This window comes from Platichthys flesus, chromosome 14 (genome assembly GCF_949316205.1).
Source record: "Platichthys flesus chromosome 14, fPlaFle2.1, whole genome shotgun sequence".
Taxonomy (NCBI): domain Eukaryota; kingdom Metazoa; phylum Chordata; class Actinopteri; order Pleuronectiformes; family Pleuronectidae; genus Platichthys; species Platichthys flesus.
The window spans coordinates 4,438,076-4,459,496 of record NC_084958.1 but is presented as its reverse complement, the minus strand read 5'-3'; the positions used below and the strand labels follow the sequence as shown (position 1 = coordinate 4,459,496).

Genomic DNA, 21,421 nt, shown 5'->3' with positions numbered 1-21,421 from the left:
ATAATCATAGGGATCAATCTCTGTAATTCCTACATTCCTCCCATTGATTTGTGCAGACCTCTGCATTGTAATTCTACCTGCACAGCCTTTGTATTTGAGCCTCTGCACCACTGCTAACTGAAATGGAACAGTATTAGAGTTGTAGGACAGAAGTGGTATATTGTACTTTCTATTTCCCACATGGTTCAACACTCTGCCGTTCTTACAGTTTCTGATCTGTCTCTAATTGCATGCCCCTGTGTATCTTTAGGCTTTGCCTGTGTATGTGTGTACGAATGTGTATGTGTTTGTGCATATACGCCTCTGTTAAATCAAGACCATTGTCTTTCGTGCCATAAGAGGCTACCATCTCTCATCTTTAGCGGTTGACAAAAAATAGTGTGGCTTTAGCCTTGAGTCAGAGCGGTGCTTGTGAAATGTGAAATTATTATTATTATTATTATTATCTTTATTGAGTGTATGGCCAAACTTTTTGCCTTCAAAGTGAAACCTCTTCATTTTTTAGTTGTGCGGCTCCTTTGAGTATATGATTATGTTTAATGGCATTGTGTGTATGTGTTGGCGTTGTTCTTGAGCGGGAGTGCATCGACAGACCCAACACATCCAGAGTCCAGGAAAAACCGTCCTGACAAAATGGAGAACTGTGTTGGGAGAGACAGTTGTCTTGGGCAGCCTTGAACAGCTATTCGCCTTAATACTCTCGACTCACAGAACCTTCACTCTCACCACAATTAAGATTAAGATCTAAGTATGTACACAGTAAGTAACAGTACTTTGATAATTCTGCACCAAATAGTTTCTACACTGGTGCACAGCCAATTCAGAACTGGTAGACAGCAGCAGACTTGCGCATTAGAAATGTCCAAGTTTGGTTCTCAAACCTGCCAGAACCATGTTTTTTTATGAGCCGACTTGCATTTTGTTTACCCGCAGCTACAGGAGAGCAACTACATTCATCGATTTGCATTAGTTTGCTTTCAAATTCAGTTATCCTACATTTTAAGTTTTCAGAAAGCTTCTTGTTACTGCTGCTTCAACAAGTTTTTTTAGTTTTTAGTCACTATCATCAGTTGTTCCAACCTTTGGACCACAACATTTGTGCAGGTGTAGCATCCCTTTCCAGCTACTAGCACGTCTGTTTTTTTCTTATGGTGGAAATGCATTGAGCCTGTTCTCTATTAGGCACCAGCACCATGTAAGTGGACAACAACTAAGGTCTACTGGATCCCCATTCATAGACTGCTGCTATCACTCTTGGTTTGACACTAAACTTAGGCTGGCTTGACTGTGATATTATGTTTCCAGAGAACTGTACTGCCTCTATGTTGCTGGCCTTGGACTGATAGTGTGGCCTGGCTAATTGTCAACATTAAAACCTTGAAGATATAAGACTGTCAGCCTGTATCGCTGGATAAGTATCTGCTGTACTGTGCACCTGTTTGTTCTAATGACCCTGAGAATAAGCCAACACTGACCTTTTCTGTGGAGTGGTGTATGTACTTTGTGTCATTTTATTATAACTGGACATGTCTACTTGAACTCAATATAATCCTCAAAGCATTGCATCCCCAGTCAAGGTTCCCAAGAAAACCTGTAGAATTTGCCCTGAGAAATAACTGATAATTTTTATTTTATTTTTCCAAATAACTAATATCAAAAACATTCCCAAAACTAAAGGTTGTTTTTGCACATTGTCATTTATGCACCTGTTTCCTTTCACATAATTTGTTTCATCAGTTCATAAGTGATAGATCCTTTAGACTTGCACATTAGCAAAGCTAGTGTCTTTAAGCAATCATAGCTGTAAGCCACATTCCAAAGGTCCATTTACCTTTAAAAAGTGCACACCACCTGAAAAGCTCTCCCTGAAACCTAATTCAGGACCTTGCACTTCTGATGGAAACATTGTGTTTTGATACAATAGCTTATCCTTAAAAATAAACAAATACAGTTCATGTGGAATGCACACTTACAGCTATTTTCCGTTGCACTACAAGCAAAGATCATCCTATTCCTTCAAAGTCTCTTTTGGAACCCAGCAACAGAGATATGAGTCTATAATGTCTTTCTCTGAAACACAATATAGGCTTGGCCCAATGTCAAAGTAGTTTCTCAGTGTATTGGCCTTCGCAGAGGGACTCCAGGAAAACCTCTTAGAGATCATTCCCCAAAGCGCCCCAAACATGCCTTTAGAACTCCGCTGGATTTCCATCAATAGCAGGAGCAGGGCCCAGGGACAGATGCTGTGCGACAATTGTGAGTTTCTGCAAGGTGAGAGATCTATCAAGTGCCTCCCTCTGCTGAGGCCTTAGCCTGGGCAGTCACTAAAACAAATTCTCCACACACCACCTGTCATAGTAACATGGGACATACATTTTCTTTGCAAAACTTCTTATTTGTCCCTCTTCTGATATCACAGCACCGAGTGGCAGTCTCAATGTAAGAGTTATTTGAAGATAGAGGCACCTACATAAAGGTAGAGGGAGAGTGCTTATCCTCCTTTTGCACTTGCCATGATAGACGCAATTTGTCCTTGTAACTGGAAGACCAACAGGCTCTTAACCAATCAACACCAATCAGGCCTTATCTATTCCCAGCCTTAAAGCCCCACATTTTGAATCCACTAGCTGAGAACACAGCTGATTGTAAAAACAACCAGCAAAGTACAATCTGGTTTTCATTCTTTGCCACGAATAGTCCATCTTGACGTGACTAAAATGTCGGGTAAGAGTGAGACAAAAAATAAATGCAGGCATGAAGATAGGCATAAAGGGAGCCACAGAGAGTGTGATACCGTAGCATCTGTAACAGCCTGTAGGAAACGCAGTGTTTATGAAGCTCGGTCACTGCCAAAGCCTAACACGCTGTGAGCTGGAGCACGGTCCAAAACTACCAGCACCACCATCTGCTGTACAGCCAAAAGTACATTCCAGCGGACCAAGTGCCTTTCGGAAGCAAAGGCTTAGAGAGCACCCACACACACATGCACCTACACTCAGACACACACTGATAACAGAGGGGTGGTGATCATGGGGGAAGCTTAAGAGCATCAAATTGCCCAAAATGGAAAGTGTGGTCCCTGCTGGAGACGGAGAGATAGACAGAAACGGAACCATGGGTCGCATATTTCTGGTCTTTTGGAGTGATATAAATCTGTGGCTGAATGGAAGCAAAGCTTTATGGGTAATGACCCGAAAAGCCCCCCTCAAAATAAGATACCCACTCTCTTTTTTTGAAAAGAAAATAGAAGAGACAAAAGTAAAGAAAAAAAACAAGAGAGATTTTCTTTCAATAACTGTTGCCAAGGAAATAATAAAAACAAAGTATAATCAAGTCAAGTCTGCTGGAGCCTTTAATCCATAGTCTCTCATATTTTGTATTATCAGAAGGCAGACCAACGTTTAAAACTGGTTCTCAAATTAAATTTACAGTTCACATCAAGGTGGAATGATGATTGATATATGAATGATTATTAAATCAATTACCTCAGAGCTGTATTCAACTATGATACATCATGTTATTTATATTTCACTGTTAGATAATAAATATATATATTTTAAAAAGCTAGCAACATGGTGGCAAATATGTTGACATTATGTTTGAAAAAATATCGGGAGCAGTAAGGCAAAGAACTGAAGACATGTCCCTCACATCCGCTGGTGGTCACTAACATCAACTAGTGGTAGGCATTTATTAGTCCGGAAGAAAATAAAGGGATATTCTCCATATTGTCCTGTTCTAAAATGGGACAGTGTTTAGTTTAAAAAGGATAATGGTGTCTGATCGACTGAGTGGGCCACATGGCTTTCATAGCACTGCTATACAAGCCAGTAGATTTGCCTTTATCCTCAGCGTACCTTAAAGTTCGGACTGAATCGTAGGCCAAAACATTGGATAACAACTGAATTTATGTCACTAACATCCGCTAATGGACGCAAACACCTGCTCACAGCTACTGGTAGTTGGTTACTCACTGTAAATTGTGCAGAAGACCTGCAAACGTACAAGGGGTATTCATAAAAACTTAAATGTTGCAAAAAGTTTTTTCCACTTGGCTGAGAAATGATCGATGGAAACAAATGGAACAAAGCTTTTGTTCCCTGAACAGACACAAATTTGCCTCAGACAAAAACATAATGACTCTCTAGTGACTGTTATGTTTCACATGTCACATGTTGGTAAGTGCTACATATCTTGGATGTGTACTGCGTCCCCTGGTTGATCAGTGAACCATATGATGGTATGGGGATTATGCATGTATAAAGAAAAAGTAACAAAACAGGCTAGCCTCTGTAAGTGCTTGCAATATCTCAGTCACCATTCTCTCTTTTCCCTCAGAACCTGCATCAGTTTATTGTAAATCACACCATGTCAACACAAACCATTAAAAAAATGAAACCTGTTATAATTTTGATAGAGTTAAACAACAGTTTCTTTGTTTGTGTTTGCAAAACTGCTGCTTATTGTGTCATTGACACTTAGAATCCTCCATATTCATGGTATTTTGCAAAGTTATTGTTTATGGTCATTTGACCTGATTATTTGTAGCCTCTTCTGTCTAAAATCGTTTAAACCATTCTCTACGCTCTGTCTTTCTGACCACAGCCCCTCGGCTCATTCATCAACTACATATCACAAGTTGGCACAGCTTGCAAATTAGTTACTTAAATTGAGAGGAGACAAAAGTAAAGCTAGGAGTTGTGATCATGTAAAATATTTGAACCTCATCCCCATAAGTTGTCCTCCATCCACCCTCCCATCTATTAATTATACCAATTTTCCTGAAAATGCTGAACACACATTTTATAGACCGGATAGGCTGAATCCACACTGCCATCCTCAGTCGAGAGCAGTAGTTATTTTCTTGTGAAAATATTATTTCAATTCACACAAAGTACACAAAAATCAAATAAGATAAGTCATTATAGGATGGATAGGTGACGTTGAATACATTTAAATAGTGGTGGAAGTGAAAACAAGGCCCTTCAGGTAAAGTTGTAAAGTTGAATGTAGGAGTAAACATTTCAACAAGCGATTTCTCACTCGTTTGCTCTGCTGGTGAAACGACATTTCATTTTAACTTCCATTCAAATGTTCAGGAATGTGACTCCTTTTCAGCTAATCCTCCTCAGAGTGTGTGTGTGTATCCCGGAGGTTTAGATGAGTGTGACCTACTGAGGCTTGGGTTTTTGTATTCATTTTGGAACAGCGGATGAGAGCTGCGTGAAGAATACGACAAGTGATTCTCTGGAGTACTAATGTACTTCTGCAATAGCTACACCGTTATTATGATAGGTTACTATTAAAAGAAACGTATTGTTACACTTGTAATGTTTGGATGTTTTTCAGATTTTGAACATAGACTGTTTGGTGAGGGTTGACAGAGAGATTATCATTTTGGTTTATATGATTACTTTAAAGGATCTTATAGTCTTGGTTACAGTAATAACGATCATGGTTAATGATGATAACTAGTTTGAGACATTATATAATCAGGGGCCTGTGTCATTGTTCTGCATCAAATCTCCAGCCACCAGAGGTCACTTCTTAACAGAGTTACGTAGTTAGAGATCATTATAAGCTGAGGCAGGAATGAAAAAAAGGTGAACGATAAACAATGCTAACAACAAACTCTTTATTCAAAATTGTTACAAACTGTGAGAGTGACCAAAAAGACCAACCATCTGTTGTCGACAGGAAGTAAACCGACGGCCAATGTGGAAGTCCGTCACATTACATTTTTCAAGTAGAGAATAGGGGCTTTAAGGAGTAACCAACCACACCATTACACACAGCTGTTTACAGGCTGCATAGCGATGAGCTAATGTGTCTTAACTCTCAGTCTAATCTAATCCATCTTGTTTGTTTGAGACATGGAGTTAGCGAGGAACAGACTCGGGAGTGCATCTCTACGTGTTAGTCTTTTGAGCCTAGTTTGTAAGTCGACTCGCCACCCCCGCTTCTAATCTCTCTCCCTCCACCTAAACATAGGCTTTCCCAGCCTGATTGTCACAAATCGTTGCTCTTACCTCGCAGGTAATCCAACCCGACCACAGACAATGAGAATAGTTTATAAAGAAAGACCAATTTCACCCTGATTGTCTCATTTACTGTTGTAGATAAGAGGCAGCAAATAACATTAAAAAAAGGCAGTTTCATAACTTGTTAACTCCTTGAGGGGCTTAACTATGTCTTAAAATATTAACACAAAACTTTGTTGATAATAATATACTGTATTTTGATAATAGTTAAGCAATGTAATCGTTTTTGACAATATGATTCTCAGTTCAATGTCAATGTATAGTGGAGATCTGTCATCAGGTAAGAGGGTATTGTAAAAACACAAAAAATGTCAATTGAAAATATTAAGATAAATTATACAAGTTGACCTAAATCAAAATAAAAGTCCGTTCTTCCCTGCTGACATCACCGTTTTTCCATTGAGCTTAACACATTGTCTACATTTTACTGCTTCGGCCATTGCTTGAGAAACATTCAAATCTATTACACCCACAGCGATCACAAGTTTAAAGCTAACCATGTTTCATTTCCAACATTATTTAGGCCAGAAATGACAGTGACAGATAGAAGGAAAAGAAACAAATAAGTGCCAAAGGTTCAAATGTTGAGTGCGTGAAAGACAGAATGGTGTGACACTAAATACCAAGGTTCCTCAGAAACGTCAGGACTGCAGCTATTACTGCTGCAGTCAAAATCTGACGCGTCCTTTTAAACCCGGAGTAAAAGAAACGAACAGGGCGCTGGAAGAGCGAGAGAAAGTGGGACATTTACTGTTGATAGGGAGAATGTTAAGATGTCTTTAGCTCTCCACAAATAAAACGTACTACACACACACAGTACCTGCCAAAGTAAGGGAGAAGAAAAATAGAACTAATTACATCTCTTTCCAAGCCATTGAAAGAGTAAATACCTAAGAAGAGACATGCATATTCATAACAGGGCACAGTGGGGTTGCCTCGGATGTTGAAAGCTATCCAGAATAAGACTAGGAAGTGGAAAGGGGAAACAGACATGACAGACACACAAACATATTCTAGTATTACAAAAGCGGCCTGCTGGTTTCTCACAGATGATGCATCTATTAAATCACAAAGCAGTTCTCAATTTAGTGTAATACACTGTGGAGTCATGAAACTTTTGGCACCATAATTAGCATATCGCATTTTTTTTTGAATATTATTCTAATCATGAAAGTGGTGAAATTTAAACTGTGATGTTTCCCTGCTGTGAAGACACTGAGACGGAGCTTGATTCCCACAGCGGGAGCATTTATTAGTGGCTTTGGAACCAGTAGGTTGGGTCTCAAATTTGATTTGTAACTTTGCAAGGATGTAAATACATTTTTAAGTGTATGTAGTGAATAATTTGGTATATCTGACGAATTATGCTTCATACTTAAAGGACGGCACACAGTTATGTTACCAGACATTGGGAAATTCTGGATTGATTCTGATAGCATGTGATACAAAGGCTGATTATACACACACACACACACACACATGCTCTTAATACACTTATAGCTATAAGTTTTGTCTGACACTTTTCTCAAGTGACTCAGATACACTTAAGACAAGTGACAATGTGACACTTGAAGGACCTTGAAACTAAAGCATCTAAATGGACCTCAACCATCCTTGATTTAACGATGCACGTCTTTGCAAAAATGTGTGGTTCATTGATTTTTAAGGTCAGTCTAAAGATTCAATTCAGTGAGTTTGTGCTATTGTGGGTCTGAGCTAGGTGAAGTCTGTTTTCAAAGTTTTAAAAAGAAAAAATAGTGCTGATAGTTTAACTAAGACACTTCCAAATGCAGCCACGTACAGGCTCATCTACTCCGGACTTAAGGTAACAGGAACAGAGGTTGACTGTTCACCATTGTAATTTAACAAAGAAGTCAAGGTGTTACGGCCGTTGGCTGTTTCCTTGCTACCCATTAAGATGTGGGGCAGTGTGTCTTATTCTCCCACAGGTGAACCACTCCTCCAACCAGGTCCTATTATCCAGTTTCTCTCCAGTTTCCTCTGATTTCATCAGGCCTCATGTTACCCTCATAAGAAGTTGATGAAAAAATGCTTCAACATCAATCTTTCCCATAACTATTAGATTAAGTAGACTATGCTTTAAAAAAAGTAAAAGCGAAGGGAAATCACATTTAATTGTACCTCTATCACAACAGATAATGCTGTCATAATTCTTGGAGCATCTCTATAACAAAAAAATTGCTCACCTGAATCTCATTCCACCTGTAAAACTGTCCGCCCTCTACACACCCACATTCAACCATAAAAGGTCACTGCAAATCAACTCATGAATATTTAATAGTCCTGCTGATCAATCGGTTTCTAGGGTTCTTTGTGAGGTTGGAAGTGAAGAAAGACAGATTGTTTGGAGGCCACAGAATAGATGTCATTAATAAAGATAATGCACTGATACACTGCTGCTACTGCAAATAATACAGTGAGTGAGTGCTTACGATAGAAAAAAACAGTACCTAAAATAAACAAATAAAACAATTCTAATTTAAAGTTAGAGGCAAAAAAAAAAGAATCACTCAAGACTTTCAGAATGTGAGAAAACTTGCGGTATCGCCTGTTTGTATGTTAATCATCCAAAAATTGCAGGATTATTGCATTCAGAGACAGCTTTGATCCATTAAATGTAACAGCATTATATATTTTTTTCTGATTACTGGAGGCTTTACATAGAAATGTAAATATTAGACAGTTTCACATTGTCCGTAATAAACCTGAGTGGAGAGTACTTTTGTTTGTACTGAGATTGTTCTGTTCCGTCGGTCAAGCTGTGTAATACTGGACTCGGTTCAGCACAAAGATCTATGATCAGAGATCTATACAATCTCTATCATTTGATGAGTCATCATCATGGGAATGTAAATCTTTGTGATTGCTGAACACTCGTTTCCTCCTCCTCCTTCCATTCACGCACTCCTCAGTGCCAGAACATCCATCACACAACATTACACACGAGTGTCAGCACAGGATTAATATATGTAGAACCATCGGACTGATTACTTCACACATCCGTGGGAAACTAACCTGCCCTCTGGGATTTTATTTGGAAATGAGAATGAAGTTTTGTTTAAATTTTTGTAAGTGATCTCAGCTGCGCTCTGTGCTCCTGATGGCACAGTCACCTTCACTGCAGCAATTTTACAGACACACACGCACGCACACGCACTCACTTATTGAAAACTAAAGTCGTACTTCATGATAGACGCACAGTGTAAGAAGATATCATTAAAAACTGTTAATGACTCAGATCTTCAACCCTACAGTTTAAAGGTATCTGAAAGTAAATTGCTGTAAGTTGTTTTATATCTTTATCAATCGAAGGTTGTGGAACAGGTGTGTAGCACGTGCACAAATAATGCTGTTGGTTTTAATGCTAATGATGAAGGTGGTTTTAAATGAGGCCCCTAGGGCAGCAGGTTGTTTGTGGTGACTGCAGACGATAGTAGACCACTGGAACATACTGTATGAGGAGAAAATATTGTCTTGTCCCTGTGATAATAGCATGGTAACTGCAGCTGCGGCTTCTCCACCAATCAGATACAACACATTGAACCATTTGAAATGTGGCCTCAACACGCAGACACACAATCACACACACACACACACACAAATAGACTGAGCATGAGCCGTTGTCCTTAAACATGTAATTTCTATCAGCCTCAGACGTGATAAGACATGTTATTAGTGTCTGAATCGCTTTGCAATATGCAATGATGACAGTATGCACACTGCACTGCAGATGGGCATTTCAACAGCTGAATGTAGTAGAGCTTGACATAGAACAGTCACTTTGGTCTCATGGACTGACAACATGATAGTGAATATTATATTGCATGTTTACATTGTGCATCCATTGAAGGAACATTCAGTTGCAGGTTCAAGAAAAGGTGCCTTTGAAAACAAGACTCTCCTCTCAAGGATCTCGTGGTTGCAACGGCCACAGAGACTGTTGCTAATCTACTCTAATATAGAGAAATAATTTTTTCTGCAGTGCAACATTCTCAAAACTTCCCCTTTGAGCCTCACAGAAATATCACTTTGAACCAGCCTGAAAAAGAAAATAAACTTAACTCTGACATGAGGCAGACTTCACCATGTATTTATCTTCTTGTATTTTTACAGGCTTGCAAGATGTCCTTCCAGAGTTCCTGCGTGGGCGTTTTGTGGAGGCAGCCCTCAGCTATGTGGCCTGCAACTCAGAGGGTGAGTTGCTCTGCCGCAACAACGACTGCTGGTGCCGGTGCTCTCCCCGCTTCCCAGAATGCAACTGTCCCTTCGCGGACATCAAGGTCATGGAGGAGAACCTAGAGAAGAGCAAGGATGCCTGGAGCGGCTCCAACCAAGAGTTCATGGAATCAGGTATGGGCTGTGATGGTTTCCATGGAACCTGTTGAGCTGCTTACGATGAGGTTTTGTTGAATGAGATTTTAGTTTGGTGGTTTCTTTTCTGGAAGACCAGTGGATGTGTCAGGAATGAATGAGGGTTTAAGCTTTAAGGTTGAACTTAACAGATATTTAATCAACTCATGGAGAATATATATTGGCATGGTGATTAAGGGCATTTTGTGGCACTTTTGGAATTTTAAATATAATGAAATTAAGCTGTGTGCCTAGAATTAGTGTGTGATTTTTCATATATTTCTAATACCTGTGTAGGAAGTTTAAGTATGTGATGGCAGCTCAGTTATCTAGATTGTTTAGCTATGAGAAATGACTCCAGTAGCTGCACACACCTTTGGGACATATATGTTGTATGAAGTAGAGGCTTTGTCAGCCTTGACTGAGCAGATTGACTGAGACAGCTGGGCTAGAGCAACCATGACGAAGACAGCGCGGTGGTCCAGAGCTGTTTGAGCCACTGGCACAGGCAGCCGTGGTCTTGGCCACCTGGAAACTTCAGAGGAGAGAAGCCCTTTACTTAAAACGACAAGCCGAGGCTAAAGCAGCTTTGGACATAGAGGGGCATGACAGGTTTGGGGATGTCTCTGAACGGCAGAAGATTTGCTGGTTTTTAGGGTTAGGGTTAGTTTTTTGGAATACCCATGCTTCTTGTTTAATGTGAACATAAAAATATGTGTATGAATAAATCTTCACATATTTTCACCCACAAATCTGGCTTGATTTTAAATAACTTTAAGTCCTACAAACCATGATGTTGAGAAGTCTTTGTTTGAGCCCCTAAAGTGGAAATTCAGGAAATAAATTGTAAAGTAAGTAAACGCCTGCAAGTCATTATCCACAGCTAAGTAAGTTAATACAATGGTGACTGAGCTCATAGCCCACCAACTTTTCCTTCTGCTGCAGATTCACATCGAAAGCTTTCAACTGGCAAACTGCACGTTGACTTTATGAAGTAACGCGTTGAGTTTACACTGAGATTATCGTTACATTGTCATTATCGTGAACAGCCCCGGGCGACAGTCTGGACAACTCCAACTCCTCATGGTGGATGCCAACTCCTTTCCCTGTAATCTGCCATTCACAGACTCATGTCGTCTGCAGCATGAAACTACACAAAAAGGATGAAGGTTATTTATTGACTGACTTCTATTATTAAAATATCAATAGCCTAACAATGTTGTGACCTGCATTATTGAATTGCAAATGATGTTACCCACCAAGTAAATCGACGTGACTGAAATTATACATATATAAAATACTCAGAGCAAGTACTCCCTCATTATGACATTTTGATTCTGCGTCAGGCTGAGGAGGTGGTGAAGGTGTTACAGTGAAGCTTTGACAGCTGGACTGAAATTGTGTTGCGTAAGAATGTCCCGGTCCCACATGTAGCAGGTAGGATGGTGATGATTTATAGCTCCAGGGCGAATTGCACTTAATCATCACCAACACTCAATTAATGCAGTGTGTACCTGTGAAGTGTTGTTTAACGGTGGCTGAAATCACTTGTGATATTGACAAACACAGCTTAGTCATGGAGGATGTGTGGTAATCTATTAGAAAACAGTTCAGTCGCTGCTCATTTTTCTTCATAAAGACCAACACGTTACATTAAAAAGCCTCGTGTGAGTTTCTAATAACTTCAGCGCGCTGCATATTACCTGTTGAGCCTGAGGGCGAGTTAGTTTTATATGGATAATACTCTCAATACTCCTGGTTTTATATACATTTTTAAATGATGGGGTGAAATAGGTCAAATAAGCTCTGAATAAACCAGCAGCCTAAGTGAATCCAGAATCTGCCTCAAAACATGGTTAATGGGACTACTTAGTAAAAAAACAATACAAGCAACAGTGACCATCAGCAACAATGAGATCTGTGATAGCAAAACCTTTATGCAATGTATGCCTACTCATCCCTGTAAAGTTTTGATTGAATTCATTTATTTTCTTCTTTTAAAAGCTACATCGGTTCAATTTAAAGGGACATTTTTATTCAATTTCAACTTATGTCTAAATCGTATAGCCCCAACTGTAGTATTAACTAAACCTGACTAACTTCACTAACTTAATTGCTGATGTCATCTGGAGCCAGAGTCTGCAGGTTAGTGATAGTTCTGTGAAGCCGTGGAATCGAGATCCCATGATACACCTGTGTGGCCAACAGTGAGTCAGTCTTAGCTGTCAATCATGACATTTCACCCTATTTTATCATTAAATACCTAAAACTAAACTTATTACCATAATGATACTTGATTGGAGAAAAAGTATTTTTTCCTGTGCTTTGTTTTTTTGTTTGTTACATGGCAGCGTAGTTCATGGCCTACACTGCAGCCAACCACCAGGGAGAGATCAATATTGTTTTGCTTCACCACTGAGCTGTCACATTGTCAGTCTTTATATACAGTCATTGAGTCGGACATGTGACTAACAAATCCTCAGAGTAGTTAAACTGCCACATAGATGCTGCCTGGTTCACTTTTTGCTGTGAATCCAGAGTTTAGTCTTTTCAGATGATTGATTTTAGTTAACGGACTGATGAGTCCCATGCAAATTGGTTATTTTTGAATTGTTAACTTTAACATTTCTAAATACAAAATAAACTAAGCAGTGTTGTCATAAGCCAGCCTCATTATTTAAGGGCTCACACTTACCTCTTTTTTGACTGACAGTAGTACAGCAATTAGGATCTCAAGGATTAGTAGGAACAGTAATAGGTGTGATTTACCTGTACAAGAGAGATAAGAGGGAACACTAGTTGTAACTTTGTTATTAATACATAAAAGTTCAAAATAAAGCATCTGAAGTTATGAGGAAAAGTGTGTAGAGCTGTTCCTCCTCATTTGAAATTAAGAAGACAGCTTCAGCACAGTGGGACTCATTCTCACTGAGCTAAACTATCTTAAGATGCTCATCAATAAAAAAAAAAGTTAAAAGGGAATTAAAAATTCCCCTTTAATTCCCTTTTAATTATCTAGAAAAACCAGATGTATCATTGTTACTCAGTGGAACTCTACCCCAGTTATCTGTATTTGGCCTACTCTTTGAAATGGCTACATTGTTAAAGACAAAATGGTAATATATGACATGGTTTTAAAACCTGTGGTGTGGGAGCAGTGTCTTGGCACACATAGTGATGGAGACCCCATCAGGTGTATAATTTCATTCTCCTGAAATCCATTTTAAGTTTGCTGGGCTGCTTCCTGGAAACTATTCATCACAGAGAGTGAGACGCGAGTGTCATCCACTGCCGCAATGATAAATAACAAGTCATGCATCATTTCTTTAAGAAGCTTTTTGTTGTTGTATTTGTTTTATTATATATATATATATATATATATCTCAAGTTATCACCAACTCACTTCTTAATGACTTGGAAAGTTAAGGCAGGATTTAATTTGAGGTAAACTTTTGTGGGAGTTAAGGTATTACTCATAGTGGAGACCTGAATTTGTAAACACATCATGGGAACTTGTCATCTCACTCATGACAACAAAATATGAGTAAATTGTTACATTTGAAGGTGGTTTAAGGTCGGGGTAATGTAAGGTTATTGTTATGTTAGGGTTAGCCAAATGTTTGCTATGGTTAAAGGGGACCTATTATTATTTTTCCTATTTTCAGAGGTAAATAAAATAGTACCATGTTGTCATATGAAACATGGTTAGAGTAAAAAAATGTCATTCAGACATGAAGTCTGAATGACATTTACCTTTCACCTATGAAAAATGCACCAGCAGATTCTGCTCTGCCATGCATCAAAGACCACATAGTACTCGCTCAAGCTTTAAGGGGGGGGGACACAAGCTCTTGAATCTCCTCTTTCCACGTCGCTTTCTGTGTGTTCTTCTTCTACAGGCATGACAACTATTTTTCATTCTGATTCATTTTTATTCTCTCTTTTTTTCAGTTTTGCGCCCGACCTGTGTTAGAAACATCAAACTGACCACTTGGTCGTAGTGAATTCCTTAGATAATAAGCAACTGACGCAGACATTTGCATTCTCGCATATAGCCCCTCTGGATAATTTGAGGGAATTATGCTGAGTTCAGTGCATGTCTGAAAGCAGTTAAGGAGACTTGACAGTGTGTGTGTGTTTGTGTGTGTGTGTTTGTACATTGGAGAGGCGTTACCTATATTGTAAGGACCTAAATCCATCATATTCTATTACAAAATCAGGTATATTACTACATATTAAAAAAACTTAAAATTGTTTTAACTCCCAACCCTCCAGACCCTGAATTGGCAAATTGTTGTCGTTTTATTTTCTGCTGCATATTAAATCTTTGTAAAGATGTACTGACAGTCCTTCACAGAGGAGGAAGACAAGCATTCATGAGGCTTTCTTGTTCTGCTGATGTTGTGGGATGTTGTCTTACCTTTTCCGCTGTTTGTCACATGCAGCAAACAAGGCCTTTACGTACTTCTCTAGACTGCGTTTGGGTAACGAGCTAAAAATATCACAAAAGACTTCCTGGTTTGTTGCGAGCACATGAGGACAGACGGCGCAGACGTGCATATACAGTGCACCCCCAGGCATGTATCCAGGGGTCATCAAAGTTTTATCTAATTTGAGGGGAACACACAATCCACTCACACATGCAATCGCCTCATGCAGAGGCAAGTTGGGGTGAAAAATTAATGCAGGGAGTTGGCAGGAGGGTAATCTACATGGCAAATAATGTTTGACTTTCATTACTCTGAAGTATTTTGTATCAGCAGTCATTGTCTCTGTATTTTTTTATATTTCCCCCCACTCTTCACACACACACACACACACAGTGACATGGGCTTTTGGGAGTACTGTTTGGTGTCTGCTCCGCAGGAATGGGCTGATCAATTTATTGAGGTGATAGGAAAACAACTGGGAGGATTTTGTGGGTATGGGTGTGTCGGAGATTATTCATGTGTGTCAGAAAGACAGAAGGAAGGCTAGGTAGAGACTAAATCATGTTGTATGTCTGTGTGCGGGAGAAATGAGGAGAATAAAACCCTCAAACCTAAGCCAATCACTACTATTTCCCAACTAAACACCCAAGGCTAGCGTGATATTTATCTGTATTTTTATCATGTAAGTCAGAAGATTATAAGAACATTTTCCTCATAATGTGAGTGGTTTAGTAAGTGGTTTTATATAAATTAGAGTAGTGCTTGTTCTAAACCTGGCCTCATGGGCTGTTAACTTGTTAACACTACAGAGCTACTTCAAAATAATTTTGTCATTAGTTAGTCTTCCTCAAACAGTTTATTATACTGCCCCTTTGTGTATTGTTTGTGTGAACAACATTTTTTTGCAAAGCTTTTCATAACTATAGTGCAGAGGGTTCATCCTGTCTGGTTTATCGGCGGTGAAGATTTGATTGTCAATAGTTTTCAGAAAACTGCTTTATTGCAGTTCAAGTAAGTTTAAATGATTTACTTTATATTTACATACATTGCACGTCGGCTGTTTGAGAGGTGTGTTAAGCAACCACCACAATCTTCAGACCCAAGTTCAAAAATATCACAATAAAAGCTCAGTAATTCAGCTCATATAAACCATTGCAGCAACCAAATGCACGTTGTTTTACTTAAAGACTTTTGCTAAACTGATTCTATGAATGTTGTAGTCATGTATGGAGATCTGCACCAGCGAAACCAGTGAAAGTCTGCATCATTCCACTATGGCGGAATTTAAATAGTCAGATTATCCAAAGGATCTGGTGGGACAGATATTATTGGGCGCGGGCTGCAAGTTGCCTACCAGTGGTGTAGTTTACCCGAGGACGTAGAAGAAGACAAGTTCAGGTCGATCCACAGACTGAAAGCCCACGGCCCTGCCCCCATTGACTGCTACAGAGCTGTGGCCGCCTGTCACATAACATGTTATTAATATGTATCATGTGTCCAAATCGCACTAAATTCAGCACTGCACTTCCCGAGAAAAAGTGTAACCCACATGCAAAGTGTGCTGGTAGGATGAAGGGCTCGTGAGATATGCATTCCACATACAAACAGACAGATGCTTGTATGCACACTAGGTTATTGTAGCCACCTGCTTAATAACACTCCAGTATTTAATAATATTCAACAGACCCCCCCCCCCCGTTTTAAGAGATTATTTTATAATTTTAATATTTTGAACAAATCAAATGATTTATCCAAACTAATCGTGCAATAAACAACACACACTGATTTGAAATTGATTCATCGATAAAACATGAATAGATTTGTTGGGGACTATTTTCAGCTGTGGATTAACACAAATTTCTGATACTGAGTATTTACAACGGCACATATATCTACTACTGAGTAATAATCATACTGAAGATGAAGCCAGGTGGTGTGAGCGGTGAGGTCTCAGCCACCGTGCATGTTGCAGGTAGTGAGGACAGGGTGTAGCTCACTAATGAGGTCACCACTCATATAAAAAACATAAAATGGAGCATCTCTGTAATTAGGATTCAATTCCCTGCTCCAAGGGTGACAACGAGGCAGCGTTATCTTCTCCCCCGAGAGAGAGAGAGAGTGAGAGAGAGAGAGATGGAGAGTAGAGGATTCATTTATTTTTATGAAGAGAAACACTTCTCTTCTTACATCTTCTGCTGGATCCAGGGAACGTTGGTCAGAGGAGGGATTTATACATTAACTGTAAAGCATTAGAACCATCAGAATAATGTTTGATCACCTCAGTTGGTAATTCAGCTCTTTAGATTATGGTGGTGGAAGTAAATGAGAACTCTTAGATGTTTCAGCCCTGGTTGATTCAGCAACACCCTGGTCTTTACAGGACATAATACTACAGGAAACAGAATAGTGGAGGCAGAAAAACTCTTGTCATTTTGATAAAGATATCAGTCAATAATTGTTCCTTCCACTATTCTAAGAGCAACATAAATCTGATTTCATGCTGCAGAGGTCTGTCAACACCAGGACACAGAGCTGGTTACCTGGCTGAGAAGCTGGAGACGTTTGGCCTGTTGCCTCCAGCTCTCCAGCTCTTTGTGGCCCGAATTCCATTTCCTGTGGCGACTTCATAACAAAAGTCAACTCATGCTCCCCAGTTCATTATTTGTTATGTGATATTGCAGCAGTAGGACATGTTTGCTTTGGAATAGAAACATTTTTAATAAAGCATTTCTTTCTCTGGTGATGTTACAACAGACACCCGGATCAAGAGATATTGTAACTCTTACATCAGTGTGAAGCTTATACCTCTTTCAAACCATAAAAGTATCGGTATATATACCTTCTTTTTTCAGGTACGTTGTCCCTGATGTGTCCTTTTTCTTTTGATATCACAAACACACTAAAAACGGAGGTGTTCTTATACCTACTTGTCTTGAAAAATGTGCTTGTTCACCGATGTGTCACGTGTCCATCACTGCTGATGGGATCCGAAGCAGACCAAACCCCATGTCTACTTCAGTCATTTAAATGCAGATCGTATCCATTCCCACTGCAGAACAAAGCCCGAGCATGGTAGATCGTTGGTGGTAGATAGTGGCAGGACAGTTATGGGTTTAAATATAATTTTTTTGTTCTTTGTTTACATGCTAACATCGCCAATGACCACGTTAGCATTACAATTACAAATTGTACACCGTACCATCATTTAGTGCTATGACTGGCTCATGAAGCGTGCTTTAAAAATGACTCAGGACTTTATCTTTTATTTTTCCAATGAACAATACAGCCTCAGCCAGCTGCCGGTGTGCTTCAGATGCACGGCCCTCAGTCCTATTCATTAAAAGACAAATGATGAGACACACTCGTTGTTTTCACTTCATATCAAAAAACATGCCCTGACCTGAAGAGATGCAGGCAGCCATTTAAAGATTTTCAGCTTTGCGAGGAGCCATTATACGTGCTGCATCACAATGCCCAACACCAGTCACACTGTTAATTGGATGTGCTTGGCTTGCTGATCCAATTTTGAACGTGTGAAGGAGCAGGTTGGTAATGTAACCATTAGGCCGGCTAGTCGGACCGTGACGTACTAGTCAGTACATTCAATTGACTAACAATAACAGAAGCAACAAGAGCAACCGAGACAAGTTCTTGTGTTGTAAAACTCCGTCTGGCTGTCATTGAGTCAGTACGCACGTACACTGCAAAGCCACTTAAGTACAAACTCAACAGCTTCTACTAGGAATTCACCATCTCATTAGGAGCTCTGTCTGTGGCACACTATGGAGGAGGATTATTTCTCTCTCCTGTTGTTCAGTGGTTAGCATTTACAAAGCAGGCTGTGAGTACATTTACCTGAGAGGAATGTCCTGGGACCAGGCTGGAGTGAACTTAAACGCATGGACACATGAAGCATTTAGTAGTTAGAAGCAGAACTGTTGCAAGCTGCTTGAATAGCACCATGTCTCACTACGCATGTACAAAGTTGCATCATGTAAAATGCAGAGTTTCACTGCACACCAGGATCAGTGACGCTTGTACTTGATTATCCAGGTATGTGAGGCTATTGCCAGTTGTTTTCTGCCAGAAGGGGGTCATGTGATCGGAGCCTGATGAATCAGCGATGGCCACATTGTCACCGAAAAGATCCAAAAAGCAAGCGGTTGTGATGGGGCCTATGGAGGACCATACATGACATAAGTAAAAATAAATAAATAAATAAATGTATAAATAAATACAGAAATAAATAAATAAATGAATAAATAAAAATGGAAATAAATAAATAAATACAGAAATAAATAAATAAATATGTTAATACCAAAAGAAATGTCAAAAGAAATGTCTTAGATATATATTTTAACATTTATTTTTTCCCTGATACATTTCCTTTGCATTTGCAGTGTCCTTATGCTAATGAGAAAGGCGGGCCTAACCGCAGTCTCATGCAGGATTGGTCACAGGAGTGTAATGATCCAGCCCTACTACTTCTGCCTCTCAATGCTGGTGTCCAGTAGCTGTTTGCAGCGTTGAGCCAGTTCACACTTAAAATGAACTAGTTCAAGTTCAGAGGGTTAGTTAAGGTTATTTTTTATTGGGATGATTTAGCTGTCAGTAGTCCTGACTGTGAGCGTTACGTCTCGTGTTGTACTGAGCACAATGAGCGAGCCGAGAGGAGGAGGAAACAGAAACTCCAGCTCGTTACAAACCACCTGCCGCCTCTGCTGTGATCATGAAGCCGCTGATCTCTGAGCAGATGTGACCAGAGAAGCTCTGTGTTTCCACTGTTTCCACTGTTCCACAGAGTCACTAACTGGCTGCTTCACGGTGAAGAGATCAAGTCTCAGTCACTGCCCGTGTCTCTGAGCGAGTGTGTGACGGAGCGCAGGGGCTGTGTGTGTGTGTGTGTAGTTCAGTTGACCAATCCTGCTCGAGACTGAGGTTAGGCCCGCCTTTCTCATTCGCATAAGGACACTGAAATCGAAAAATAAAAGTTGGAATAAATGTGGAAATAAATAAATAAATATGGAAATAAATGCAGAATTAAATAAATCAATGTCTTAAACTTATTTCCACATTTATTTATTTATTTATTTTTACTTATGTCATGTATGGTCCTCCATAGGGGCCAGCAGCATTTAAAAAATTTCCCTTTTTTAGTTCCTCTCAAACTCCGAAGTAGTGTGGACGCCAGGCGGATCTGGAGAAGAGTTTCCAAACAAAAGTCTAGTAGTTTGGATGTAGCCAAGGTTGATGGACGGGCCAACACTCACTGACGTTTGTTAGACCACAATCTTTCTTAATAATCTACCCTCTGTGTTGAAAAGAAAATCCATCTTTGGCCTATAAATATTAAGCTTTGTCAGTGGTCATCTCACATCCTTGACAGGCAGCACTGCTTAACCATAATCTCCTTTTTATAACTCGCAGCCATAAATCATGGATGAATCTATAAATCCAGATCATTAATGTTTACATCTTCCTCTCTCTATCTCATTACACATCCACTAATGTTTCTCCTTCTTCGATCTGTATGATGCGTCTTCCTCTCGTATTTTTACAACGCAGTACGTCTCTTTAATTGTCCCTCTGCCTCCGTTATGTTGATTAAAAAGCCTCCTTGAAAGCGAACACAAATCTGTTTGATACTTGGTGCCGCCTAGAAATAGTCCTGGCATGGATTCCACTCAGCGCTATCAGAACATCGCCGCTTAAATCTCTGCCCATTTCCACCTTTATTGCTGTCATAAAGCACGCTGCCTCAGTGTGCAGATGTGTGCACTTCCTGGAAATATCAAGACAACAAAAGAAGGAGGGATTATTTGAGTCACTCCGACACATTTTGCCTCAGATCAAGATTTGGCTTTTTCGCAACCTCAGCCTTCTCATTTCATTTCCTTCTTTGCTTTCACAAGAGCACCATGTTCGGCACAGACAGCGCTCTTCACTTCCAAATTTCCTCATTTGTTCCCCCATTGTTTTTTTTCTCAGTTGTTCTCCCGGCTCTCTGTCTGCCATGCTTCTTTTTTCAAATATTTTTTTTTTTTACAGTAGGAATCCCCAACCAAATCTTTCTTCCAGCATGCTTTTCTTACAGCTGTTGTCATCGCTGGGTCTCTCAGTACTTTGAGCATGAATGGAAACATAAGCGTGTGTTACACTGTGGATTAAGGGCTTCATTACAGTACAGTGAGCTCATCTCACCGGACTCGGAGGCACAAGAGCTTTGATACCATGGCATTATTTAGATTTCCATTGGCAATGAAACCTGTGTGTCACCACTGGTATTATTTATTATCTTTTTTTTTATTACTTTTGAATTGAGCATGTTATATGCACAAAATAACTTGGAAAGCATTACAATTGTAATCTCTGTTTGCCTTCTTTCATTTGAGAGGATGAGAGACCAGTGATTACTATGATGGATTAGGACTTTGCATTGGTGTTTCTTAATGTAAATCTAAAGGAAATGTACTGCACTCAGCCCCTAAGCCCATGGCAGCTCATCAAGTCTTGATCTAAGGCCAAAGATATGCATGTAGGCGCCGTACAAAATTGTGATTAAGGAAGAAGCGGTAAACA

General features: G+C 39.6%; 1 protein-coding gene across 1 annotated transcript in view; it reads left to right on the top strand.

The window, feature by feature from the left end:
- The window catches only part of brinp2 (bone morphogenetic protein/retinoic acid inducible neural-specific 2), a 210,102-nt gene that overhangs the window by 146,052 nt on the left and 42,629 nt on the right, over positions 1 to 21,421 (top strand). The window contains exon 6 of the mRNA XM_062405324.1: positions 10,176 to 10,412. Coding sequence (XP_062261308.1) covers positions 10,176 to 10,412 — 237 coding nt within the window. The remainder of the gene's footprint in view (positions 1 to 10,175; positions 10,413 to 21,421) is intronic.